This window comes from Silurus aristotelis (genome assembly GCF_946808225.1).
Source record: "Silurus aristotelis genome assembly, chromosome: 14".
NCBI classification, from domain to species: domain Eukaryota; kingdom Metazoa; phylum Chordata; class Actinopteri; order Siluriformes; family Siluridae; genus Silurus; species Silurus aristotelis.
The window spans coordinates 10,422,870-10,436,001 of record NC_139587.1 but is presented as its reverse complement, the minus strand read 5'-3'; the positions used below and the strand labels follow the sequence as shown (position 1 = coordinate 10,436,001).

The 13,132-nt window shown below is 35.3% G+C and overlaps 1 protein-coding gene across 5 annotated transcripts in view; it reads left to right on the top strand.

Annotated features, from left to right (window-relative positions):
- The window catches only part of LOC310736587 (teneurin-1-like), a 257,458-nt gene that overhangs the window by 211,582 nt on the left and 32,744 nt on the right, over positions 1-13,132 (top strand). For all 5 annotated transcript variants that reach the window (XM_083560159.1, XM_083560158.1, XM_083560157.1 and 2 more), the window contains 5 exons: positions 601-868; positions 2,996-3,139; positions 4,507-4,756; positions 5,196-5,216; positions 8,993-9,225. In XM_083560159.1, the coding sequence (XP_083416285.1) occupies positions 601-868; positions 2,996-3,139; positions 4,507-4,756; positions 5,196-5,216; positions 8,993-9,225 (916 nt within the window). The remainder of the gene's footprint in view (positions 1-600; positions 869-2,995; positions 3,140-4,506; positions 4,757-5,195; positions 5,217-8,992; positions 9,226-13,132) is intronic.

Sequence of the window (13,132 nt, the reverse complement as noted above, 5' to 3'; positions counted from 1 at the left end):
TCTCGTCTTTAAGAGTCGCTGCTGGGCTGTTCTAAGCACGGTTCTAAGGGACCTTCCAGCCCCGGGCGTCTGAGCCTTTCCGGTTGAGCCGAATGAGCGAGCTTGCTTGACTTGTCTGACTGTTGATTAGTTGGGTTTTTTTCGTTTATTTATTTTTTCGTTTATTTGCAGGAGAAGATACCTACAAGATGTATGTTTGTGTCATGTGAAGTGGGACATTCTATTTATCATTTAATTAATAAAAGAATGCTCCCTTTTGGTGTGTGTGTCTGTATATGTGTGTGTGTCACAAACAGACGTACTGTGGCCGAGTTTCGAGAGTGAATTGTTTTATGGTTTGAGGGTCCCTGTGGAGTCAACCAGAGAGGCCAGGGGGTTATCTGTCAGAGTCTGTTTTTTTTCTACCAAAATATACATTTTTGGGGCTCTGATTGTCAGAATGGATTAACGGCCTGCCTTGTTCAAATACACTTTATTGTCAGTTGATAACATCCCTTGTCAAAATTAGGTGCTTAAAATAAATAATTATGATTGTATTTAGAGGCCAAGCTTATTTCATTATACAGACTCTGATACCTAACTGTTTTTGTTTCACTCCAGGCTGTCCAGGAGAAAATCACTATTCCAGACAGCTTTATGAAGCTCAGCTATCTCAGCACACGTGCTGCTGGCTATCAGTCCCTGCTGCGTGTCATCCTTTCACACGCTTCCATTCCACCAGGTCTCAGAAAGCTGCATGTATCTGCTGTTATTGAAGGCAGGAAGTATCAAAAATGGTTTCCAGCTGCCCCAGAATTAGTTTATGTTTTGTCATGGAACAAAACCGATATCTATGACCAGAAGGTGTTTGGCCTGACTAAAGCATCTGGTGAGCATTCTGCATCGCTTATGTATTTGCCATCTTTGTTTTTTATTTATTTATTTATTTATTTATTTATTTATTTATTTATTTATTTATTTAAAAACATCTAAAGGTAACAATATGAAACAAAAACAGTAAAATGTACAATAAATATTTCTAAGAAGTACATTATTACAAATGCAAAAAGTATTTTTCAGCTTGTATTATTCTTTCCATCTCTTGAGTAGGATCCTCAAGCATTTAATGCAGTTTGGTGCATTTTGCTTCAATTTTTCATAAATTTCTTTACTACATTTATACTTTTAATAATTAAAGATGAAGATTATGCAAGCTATACTGGGCATATCAATTGCTATAAATTCAGAGGAATGGCCTAGGCTAATGGAACATGGGTGTCTAAAACATAGAACTGAGTGCTAACTTCTGTTTTTTGGAGAACTTTGTGGTGTCTTTGTGTTATTTCATTTCTCTGTTAATAAATAACACTCTTAAAAGCTTAATGCTTGAGTTTAAGCTATATAAGTTATTTATTTAATAATGTAAGCATTTGCTGTAACTCACTGATCATTCTCATTCCATTTGATATAGAGGTCAGTTTTATATTTCTACCACTTTTATGATGATTGCACGCTTCATTTTGTGTTTTGATCTGCAACCGCACCCTTGAACTGTCATAAAGCACTAATGAAGCTTATCTCATCATTTTATACTGGACAGGCTATTGCTCTTATCACCATTTTTGTGGATGTGTATGAAAGCCCAGTATAACAATCTAAAAGCATTTCATCTATCATTTAATAGCTTGCATTGTAATGTGATTGGAAACACAAGTGGAAAATTTGTATCACAACCCTGTGTGACACCTTATGTAGATGTTTGCTCTTACTAAGACATTTTTATTGTGAATGTGAGTGTTTGTTGTTGGGTGCATTGCCTTAAGCACAAGTGGAAAATTGGTGTCATTGTCCTGAATATTGTTCTAATATCCAGCTACTCTTCAGTCATTTCATCGCGTGTTGTAATATCACTAGGTGCAGGTGTTTTTAAAAGTGTCTGATTACAGAGTCTTGATTGTTACTATTCAGTTCAACACGTCTGAAGAAGGAATCTTTGCTCCAAATTGATATTTGAGTCAGTTATTCAGGCAGAGAAATTTACACTTCAATTAGTTTAAGGTCCCTCAAGGGGGCTTTCACTATGTTTAGAGAAATCCAACATAATCTCAAAGCCAAAGTTCAATAGTGTCTTCTCTCTGTCTGTCACATCTCTCTCTCTCTCTTTCTCTCTCTCTCTCTCTCTCTCTCTCTCTCTCTCTCTCTCTCTCTCTCTCTCTCTCTCTCTCTCTCTCTCTCTCTCTCTCTTTTTTTTTCTGTTGCACTTTTCTCTCCTAATTGCTTTCTGCCCTAGTCTGATTCTTGTGTTCATTCATACTCATTTCTTTTATTTTCATCACACATGTCTCTCTCTTTTGTTCTTGCAATATTTCATCTTCCAATGCTTTCCTTATTTGTATTTTGCAAACATCTCACACAGAGCAGCATAATTATCTTGAGGACTACAACAGCAATATGATCATCACAGTCATATATATATATATTTTGAACTTTTTTTTTTTTTTTTTTTTTTCGAAACACCTGCCTGTTTTTTTCCTTCCTTCCATTTTTAGCTCTGTAAATTAACCTTTTGATCAATGTGTACTTTAAAATAAAATTCAGCTGGGTATTTTTTGAATGGTGGGGTTTTAATATTAACATTTATTTCCACGTTTGTTTCTGTCTCCATCTTGATGGATCAGGTGATTTAAGAGGCATTACTATACTTCCATCCATACCAATTACATCATGTTTAAATGATTAAGCATGCATTAAATAATCTTCAAGAAGAATGTTGTGTGTTTGAAATAATAACTTGGAAAAACAGCCATTAATTTGAAAATGAAGAGCAGTTTATGGAGTCCATAGTTGTTTTGAAATTGCATACAGTTTAGCAGTTAATCACAGTGTGTGGGCTCATTGATTAAGATGCACAGCATTCTGCCAGACCCATCTGATACAAACTTGTGTGTGTGTGTGTGTGTGTGTGTGTGTGTGTGTGTGTGTGTGTGTGTGTGTGTGTGTGTGTGTGTGTGTCCAGTGTCTGTGGGATATGAGTATGAATCCTGTCCAGACTTTATTCTCTGGGAGAGAAGGACGACAGTAATTCAGGGCTTTGAGATGATGGGCTCCAGCTTAGGCGGATGGACCTTGGACAAGCATCACATTCTCAACTTGCAAAGTGGTAATAAATGCAGGAACCTGATTGTACACTGTCTGCTTCTGTTACAGTTAGTAACTTTGTTAACATTAACAATTAATATGCAGATAAAATCCTAACTAGTAAAATTATTGAACCCCTTAGAAAGACAATTAAATGTACAAATATTCAAGCTTAATTATGTTTTATTAAAATAAAAAAAATTATATTGATATATATATATATATATATATATATATATATATATATATATATATATATATATATATATATATATATATATATATATATATATAGTATTCATGCTTGTATGCAACTAGTCTAATTATAGTGGTTTGGGCCACCGGTGCATATGATGATAAAGCCTATGATAGCTTATAATAAAAACTTGACAGTCTATTAAAGTTTAATTTGTGGATTTGCTCAGGAAAAAATATATTACAGCATAAAATATGGAGTGACAGCAGATTGCAGATTACTTAATGTGATAGCAGATTATTTAATGTGACAAAGAGCTACAAAACTGAGAGCCTATATTGTAATATGTGCTATATATGTCTAATATACCATTTATACTGTATGTTTTCAGTATGCTTTTGATAGTTATTATTCTAGGGTTATGTCAATGTATTTCTTAGTTTGCACTTGTTTTTAACCACAATAGATTGACGCTCATAGCTCTTTGTGTCAAAATAAATTTGATCCTACAGATAAGTATCTGTAATGTCTCCCCATTCTCCTAGACTGTTCAGAATGTTTTAAGAATGAGATTGTATTTGCATCAAAATCTCAAGCAGTGTGTCCAGACTAAGTACTGTTTCTTGCATTTGCCAAAATTAAGAAAAATGCACTGCAGTATAGTGGCAGCTTATCCATAGGGACAGGTAGGGCAGCCTTTCAACAAATATTAATCTTTATGAAGTCCTCATTAGCATCTCCATGCCTTTTAACTTCCATTCAAATACTAATAAAATATTCTGAGCAACCAACAGTGTAAAAACAGTTTTTCTGTTTGACAGGTATAGGCTCATTGCCTTTCTAGATGATGATTTATTAGTTTTGATATTTGTTTTGCTTTTGGTGTCCATGGATTAATTATAAGGTAATTATATTTTGAGTTTAAATAGGAAAATACAAAGAGGTTTATGCAGGTATAATTATATTTAAAACTTACAGAATTTACACGTATAACGTAAATACAATAGCAATATTCATTTTTATTTGCCGAATAAATTAACTGAATTGTGAAAGAACTGCACAGAAACAAAAAAAGTCTGAAGTGTGGCACCCCGAAAAAAAAAAAAAAAAAAAAAAAAAGTCAAAAAGGATCCTTTCAAAATAAGCCAGGTCACACACAAATCATGCTGACTTCTCCACTCCCATGTGACCAGGTATACTGCACAAGGGAAATGGAGAGAACATCTTCATTTCCCTGCAGCCTCCAGTCATCAGAACAGTCATGGGAAATGGCTACCATCGCACCATACCCTGCCATGGATGCAGTGGCCTGGCTCTGGAGGAAAAACTATTTGCTCCTGTGGCCTTAGCCTGTGGTTCTGATGGCAGCATCTACGTTGGTGATTTTAATTTTGTACGCCGCATCCTGCCAAGTGGATACACCTACAACATTCTGGAACTAAAGTAAAAATAACCTTTTTGATTTTTGCTCTGACATTTTCTTTGTTTAAGAAAAGGCTAAAAAAGTATATGTTCCTTTGCCTGCATGTTTGCCACCAACTTATTAATAGGTAATTGCAAGACAATCTTCTATATTTCTACACAGAGTATAAGCAAAACTAAAACTAGAAAATAAACAGAAATTATACTAAAGATACTTTATTTGCAAATGAAAAACATAATCAGATCAAAACACCACCTAAAGCACTGCATTATTACACTATTTTTTTTTTAATTAGCAATTACCTGTTGTTCATCAAGTTTTTTTTTATATATAATCACAGTGCAAATTAAATAGAAAGTATACATATCTGGCTTTATGTAAATGTATAAAAAAAAAAAAAAAAAAAAAAAAAAAAAGAAAAACGTTTTTCTTCTTTCTCCTTATATGTATAACCATCAGGAACAGGGATACCCGACACAGGTAGGATTTCATCGTGTCATCAAATAAATATACAGTCAAATCAGATTTCACTAACCACAGTACTATTGTTTATCTGGTTTTAATTTACCAAATGTGGCTTTGCTTGATTTTTGTGACTTTGATTTTTGTTTTTAAAAGTTAGTTTGTTTTTTTTTAAAAAAAAAAAGAATAATTTACATGGGATTGATTTTAGTTAAAAACAATGATGCCTAAATTTGTCCTCCTGAAGTCTTATCTTCTACCAAGTACAAGTAAACAGCAACTCTGCTGTGGACCACATCAAGGGACTTTGCCCTGTCAGCCACAGGATTAGCCAGATGTGCACTGTCAATCTATTTTCAACTTTACTGAGATGCCTTTGTGAGCAGCAGGAGAGAGAGATACAAACCTGATACCATCTTGGAAGGGAACAAAATATCTGGAGTGCACCTGGTATCACAGTGTTTTGGATTAAAAAGAGTCTGTCCTTGTGTGAATACAAACATATTGTGACAAGCATCATTTCACTAGATATCAACAGCTGTTTGTCCGTTAACGAACATTGAGCAAGTCTCAGATGTATGAAATACAGTGACAGGACCAGCACCTGTTTGCCTAATTAAGAGTTCCCAAATGAGATGATTTGTAGAAGCAGCTTTTGAAAGGGTGGTGTTTTTGTTTTTACAAAACCTCTGTGACCCACTGGTTTGTATAGTAGCTTTTATCTATGCACTCGGTTCTTTTATGCCTAAAGAAGTTGTTTGGATTTGTTAAAGCCAATATTTCTGAACACGGTGACAGTTGGTGCAGAGGACCCTCTGGGATTATTTAGTATTCGCTTTTTACAGTACAGAACTGGATGGCAGCCAGGGATGTGTTTTTTTTATGTCAAGAGATGAAGGAGGAATATTAAACAGAGCATTTATGTGCAGCTGGAGCATAGCACATTCTCTCCATTTTGGTCTTGCCTGTAGGTTTTTCAGTGGGATAGTGGAAAGCTCAGAGCAATTGCTTTGTGTAAACTATCAGTTGAAGTAGGGCTACTGGTCTACTACCTTTCATTGTGATGTGCACCCCAAATGCATTCAAGTTGCACTGTGATCTTTCAAAAGTGAACCCCTTTGTTGAAGCCTTTTAAAAAAAAGATTCCACTCTCCAGATTCCTTTTTCTCAGACTTATTCAGTTATTCATGCCTCATTGATTCTTCGCTTATGTTACACATATTTTGCCTCCTTTAATTACAAACTAGTTATTATTCATGATTTGTTATTGAGGGAAGGGGAATAAAAGTCAGTAGGAGTACGACAGAGTACATGTGTATGAATAAGAGGGAGGATAGTGGAGTGGTGCGGTTGCAGAGAAAAGAGGTGGAGAAGGTGGATGAGTTTAAGGGCCTAGGATCAACAGAGCAAAGTAATGCAGAGTGTGTCTAAGAAGTGAAGAAAAGAGTGCAGGCATGGTGGAGTGGGTGGAGAAGAGTGACAGGAGTGATTTGTGATAGAAGGGTATCTGCAAGAGTGAAAGGGAAAGTTTAAAGGACTGTGGTGAGAGCTGCGATGTTGTATGGTTTAGAAACAGTGGCATTGACTAAAAAACAGGAAGTGGAGGTGGCAGAGCTGAAGATGCTGAGATTTTCATTGGGAGTGACTAGGATGAACAGGATTTGAAATGAGTTTATTAGAGAGACAATGCATGTTTTGGGGACAAAGTGAGAGAGGCGGTTGAGATGAGATTGAGATGGTTTGGACATGTGAAGAGGAGGAACATGTGGTATATCAGTAGAAGAATGCTGAGGATGGAGCTGTCAGGAAGGACGAAAAGAGGAAGGCAATGTAAATGTGTTTGGATTTATTTAACTTTTAATTCACACAATAAGGTCTAAGCTTACCTCAAACTTAAAATTCACTTTAACTTTAAAGTATAGAATTGTGCAGTATTTATTCATTTGCATATATGAAAACATGTTACAGTTAATAACAATCAGTGGTGATAATTAATTAAGATTTGGGAAGGAAAGTGTAAGTTGTTAAGTGTAATTAATTATAAGTTGCTCGAATGATCATGTCTACTACACAATTGGATAGAAATTGTGGAAATCGAAAGATAAAAATAGTTAATTTGATTGGTATTGTGCCAGTACATTTCTTCTTTACTGTAAGCTATGTAATAAAAGCGAGATAGGGAATAGTTGTCATTTCGGCTAGAACACAGGACTGCTGTATTATTTTAATAAAATTATAATAATAAACCACAGTTTGAATATGCACCTTTGTAGAATGTGATGCATTGTGCAAGATAATAATTTATAACATGTTTCAGTGTCTGTGGTTTCTTCATGGTGTGTGTTAAATGTAGATTTATTACTATTTAATCACAGACATCAAATTGTAAACACTGCTGTTGTGGAATTTATGGACAGCCACAGAATTACTACTATTAGATGGTTAACTGTTAACAAACCCAGCTATTGTGGTTGCATAAATGTGGAGGTTTGCACTAGGAAGGGCATTCAGCATAAAACATTCAGAACCAAATATGCGGATCACAAACATGAATTTCATACCTTTGTACCAACGACCGCAGATATTGTTAGCCAACAGGGTACTGGTGGAAATTGGCCAAAGGAGGAGAAGTAGAGATGTCTACAGAGACAGCAGGGAAGGAGAAATGTAGGAGAGTGGAGGTTAAAGTTGGTACTTTAAGTGATGACACTATGACTGGTAAATGTAGAGAGGAAGCTGATATGATTGAGCGAAGATGTGTTGTGTGTTCAGGAGACCAAGTTGGAAGGATTGGTGATTGGGGAAGACTTCAATGGCCATGTTGGGGAAGGGAACAGAGGTGATGAGTAGTTGATGGGTAGGTACTGTGTGGCTTTAAGGAGATGAATGTGGAAGGGAAGATGGTGGTAAATGTTTCTAAAAGAATGGAAATGGCAGTGGTAAATACATATTTCAAAAATTAGGAGGGGCATAGGGTGATGTATAAGAGTGGAGGAAGGTGCACACAGGTGGACTATGTTCTATGCAGGAGATGCAACCTGAAGGAGATTGAAAACTGTAAGGTGTTGGCAGGGGACAGTGTAGCTAGACAGCATCGGATGGTGGTCTGTAGGATGGTTTTGGATATAAAGAAGAAGAAGAGGAGAGTGAGGACTGAAAGAAGAATAAGATGGTCCAAACTGAAGGAGGAAGACTGTAGAGTGAGATTCAGGGAAGAGGTCAGACAGGGGCTCAGTGGTGGTGAAGAGGTGCTGGATGATTGGGCAACTTCTGCAGAAGTAATAAGGGAGACAGCTAGGAAGGTACTTGGTGTGACATCTGGAAAGAGAAAGGAAAACAAAGAGACGTGATGGTGGAATTAGGAAGTGCAGGAAAGCATAAAGAGAAAGAGGTTGGCGAAACAGAACTGGGATTGGCAGAGAGTTAAGAAAGATAGTTAGGAGTACAAGTAGATGTGGGAGCGGGTGAAGAGGGATGTGGCAAAAGCAAAGAAAAAGACATATGAAGAGCTGTATGAGAAGTTGGACACGTGTCCAAACTGGAGCAGCCGAAAGGGGAAACAAGTTTAACTGTTTACTGTTTATTTGAAGACCAGTTCTAATATTCTAGCTTGCTTTTTTTGTATTAGCATCTATACATAAAATGATACAACTATATATTATAATTTAACTATACATTTAATGAATGAATTATACATTGATTTATACATTTATTATATATACTTTGTGTACAATTATTTTATGAATTTAAATTAAAAAAAAAAACGATTTAGAAATGTGTTTTTTATTCCACAGCACCAGCCCAGCCTATAAGTATTATCTGGCAATGGACCCGGTAAATGAAGCTCTGTATCTGTCAGATACAAGCAGTCGGAGAATATACAGAGTTAGGAAGCTGAGTGAGCCCAAGGATCCAGCTAAAAACCTAGAAGTGGTTGCAGGGACAGGTGAACAGTGTCTTCCGTTTGACCAGGGCCACTGTGGTGAGGGTGTCAAAGCCACAGCTGCTTCACTGAACAACCCCAGAGGTAAGCCTTTTCTGCTGATTCCAATTCAGCATATTTTCAGCTAGGAAAATATGAGTAAAATCATTTGCAGAGCCCACCTGTTACTTAGATTAAACACCACAAGGCAGTTGGGAGAGGGAGAGTACCAGATGGAAGTGAATGATGGTCAGCGTAGCATGAAATTAAATGTTGCATGCAGCCCAAATGGGGCTGAGCTGATACAGACTCTTTGTTTATTTATTTTTATTTGTGTGTGTGTGTGTGTGTGTGTGTGTGTGTGTGTGTGTGTGTGTGTGTGTGTGTGTGTGTGTGTGTTTTAGTTTATTTAAAAACACATAAGGGTTTTAAGACATTTAGCTGTAGCTAGTAAACGAATTTTGTCGGTTGGTAGAGAAAATTAAATACATTGTTAGGCCTAATTAAAATTTTCAGTTGATGTGTATAATTGCCTATTGATTCACTTTTGCAGAAGTCTATATCCACTGCCAAGACAGTAAACCACACTAATTAAAAAGGCAGTTGGTAATTATATTAAGAGATGCTGTTTATACATACCCATACATTAGTTGCAGTTTTATTCTTGTATTGAATTGATACATAAGATTTCCTTTCGGGTATATAATAGGTTTATCATACTGAAACTCTCTTTTTCTATGTTATTTTACATGATTTAAAGAGTGAATCATCAAGTAACGGAAAAATTATTTCTGTGTTTTTTTTATGTGCATGTATTTTAATGATACAGTACAGATGTACTAAATGTACTGCAGACAGATTGTTTGTTTGTTCAATGTTGCAGTGGTTGCAGTTTTTATATTTAGTAACTCATTTGAGTCAAGAACCACACAATGTATTTTCCTTCTCTTCAGTTTCACATGCAACATCTAGAAATATTGAGACAAATCATGAAACTGTAAAAATAAGGTATAAAAATATATAGTATTTAAAAATAATTGATGTGCAGTAGGTTATATTTTGGGATGCTGTTTGCTTTCTACATTTATTTAAATATAAACAGTGTATCATTTTGTCAATCTTCACAAGCGCCCCTAATGTCTTTGTCTACAATAAAGATGCATTAGAGATTGATTGCAAAATTTACAGTGAGCATGGGGACCTTTTGTTGTGTGCAGTCAAAATATGCTGTTTCCAAATTTTGTTCTACATTTTAGAGAATATACATTTATGAAAGTCATGTCATGGGAAGGGTTTCTTGAAAAAAAGGTAAATAATTTAAATAAGCTTTTTTACCTTATGTTTTCAAGTTCTCCATCTGTTCATTGGCATGTTTAGCATGTCTAAATGGATGTATTTGATATTTATTTAGTAGTTTTGGTTTACCTACAAGAACTCTCCTTGCCTCCAGCTAATTTTCATTTCTCATATTTTATGTTAATGTTCATTGGTAATTCGATGTGCACATAAATACTTTTTACTTGGTTTGTGCCATATGTTTGCTGGGTATGTACTGGAAAACAGGGTTCAAAGCTTCATCATACCACTGAGGCTTGGTCTCTTGGTTTCAAACCCAGATTACCATAGGAGGACTTTTTTTTTTCTCTGTGTTGTGACCTGAGACCTTAAAATGTAATTAAAATACATTCAGCAAGCAGCAAAAACATTATGAATTTTTAAAGGTGAGTGTAAAGGTGTGAGCTTCTAACATTAGATTTATGTATTTTAATACAAAAGCTCTTGTAATGATTTGTGACTGATATAAAAATGAAATGATATTGTTTAATTTTCAATTTCTTTATGCATGGGGAAATTACTCTTTAAATACTTTTCTTTTATACTCATGGCCATTGCAAAAAAAAAAAAATCTAATAAATAAATAAATAATTTATCTATTGTTTTTTTTTTTATTTTATTATCACATTTTAACTCAAAGGAAACCTCATCACACTCAGCTTTATTATTAGTGTTGTGTTTGTGTTGGTGTAGAGTTGCCATTAAACATCCTTCATCTTGCAAATTAAATGCAAAGATTTGTTTCCTAATTGGAAATAAAAACCCTGAATAACTTGCTTTTCCCAGATCTAATAAATAAAATGCACAAGTACAACTGTTAGAAGAAAAAATAGGAAATGAATGAGCTGGTTGATTATGTCGAATAAAAAAAAAAGAGGTTTTTCAGCAAAAAATGTTATGTATTCTTTCATCGCAAGTGAGTCTTTTGTCAGTTAACTGCCTGCATGGGATTAGTTCCAAGACAGTACAAAAATAATAGCCACAGCTTGTTAGAGGCAGAAAGACCTCAACTGCTGCTGTAGAGAGTGACACCAGTTTAAAAGAACCCATGGATCTGGGTTTTTGCCCATGCTGCCAGCTTCATTTGGCTGCAGAGTGCAGAAAACTAATGCCTTTATCTGGTGCTAACACACAGTCATCACATCTGTCCTTTCACCGGGGCTGTCTGCCCATCTCTTTCTTATATCTGTCTCTGAGTCAACACTATTTACAGGACTTTTCCATCTGGTAGATGGAAGGTGATTTTTCTTTTAAATCCACATTTCTGTTGGGAAAAAAGAGTGGGCGAGAAGCAAGGAAAGCAGTTTTGAATCACAGACACAGCCAAAGTATCAGAAAATACGCAAGTACTGCTGGTGTCAGGGCCACCAAAGCTTAAATGAAAATGGCAGCTGGAATCAAGATAATATAAAATGGGACATTTATATCATTGGTGTCAGGCAATTGAATAGAATCTGAGAGCGATATCAGATTAAAGGGCAATTTTCACCAAAATAAAAGTGTCAGGAAGGGAGAAGCTATTTTTATCATGTTTTCTTAGATGCTTTTTCAACTCCCTGATGTGCCACAGTAATGTGTTTTTTTCACCACCATACTTTAAAAAGCTTTAATAACCAAGTAGTTTAGCAAGTAGTCTGCTTTACTGGAACATGTGCAGTTGTTCTTTTGTTGCAGTTATTTAATGGTTTTCATATTTCCATGCAAAAAAAAAAACATTATTTCCTCTGTCTTTCCTTGTATTAAGAAGCACATCAGGGGTCCATTCTTTAAAAAGCAGGACCCTGATGTGGCCAGTTAATACTCTATAAATAATAAATTACAGGGCAAGTACAATTTTTTTTAGCTTGTTTAACCCACTCCAGAACCAGTGGTAAATTTTTTTTGTCATGTTCTCTGAGATGTGCTGCTTGCCCTAGGCAAGCTACACATTAAAAAACTTTGTGTCACAAAGCTTGGCCGGAAGAAACATTTAAGATGTCTTGAATCAAAATGCATGGGCTGCCTTACGAGGGATTTTTTAGGCTTACTCTTTGGTAAATCAGGGAAAAGATCAATAAATGCTGCCATGAAGCTCTAAGACAGTGCTCTATCACTGTCACAGGAGTAGTTTCAGTTGTGCTGCACTGTTATGGTTGCTGATTGATTGACACAAACATATCTTGTATGAGACAAGAAGACTGGGCATTGTAACACCATTATATGCACCTGCCTAGTAAGAATTACTGTTTAAAGATATCATAGTTCACTATGACTCAGTACTACCATACATTAAAATGAGCTGGAGTACATTTATAAGTACCAAAAATTATCTGTAAATAGCTGCTAATTTTGCAGTTTTGGTATGTGTAAGAGTGTGAACAAATGTGAGATTTCTTGGGCTGGTGTTGTAATTAGCTGCATTTTGATTAATTGTCATAATTAATTATGATTTTACTATAATAGATTATTTACATAGTGTTGTTTTAATCACATGTTTAGGTAATTACAATAAGTTTTTTTATTATACCTGTTTTTACTTGCATTTCTCCTTCTTAAGCATGTAACAAACTGTTGATTTCTCTTCTTCTAAAAGGTTTATGTGAAAAAGGCTGCAATTCCTAAAAGGTTAATGCAATGTTGTGCTCTAATTCAGATTGTAGTCATGAGGCAGCATTATATTTTTGTTTGAATTCTTTCC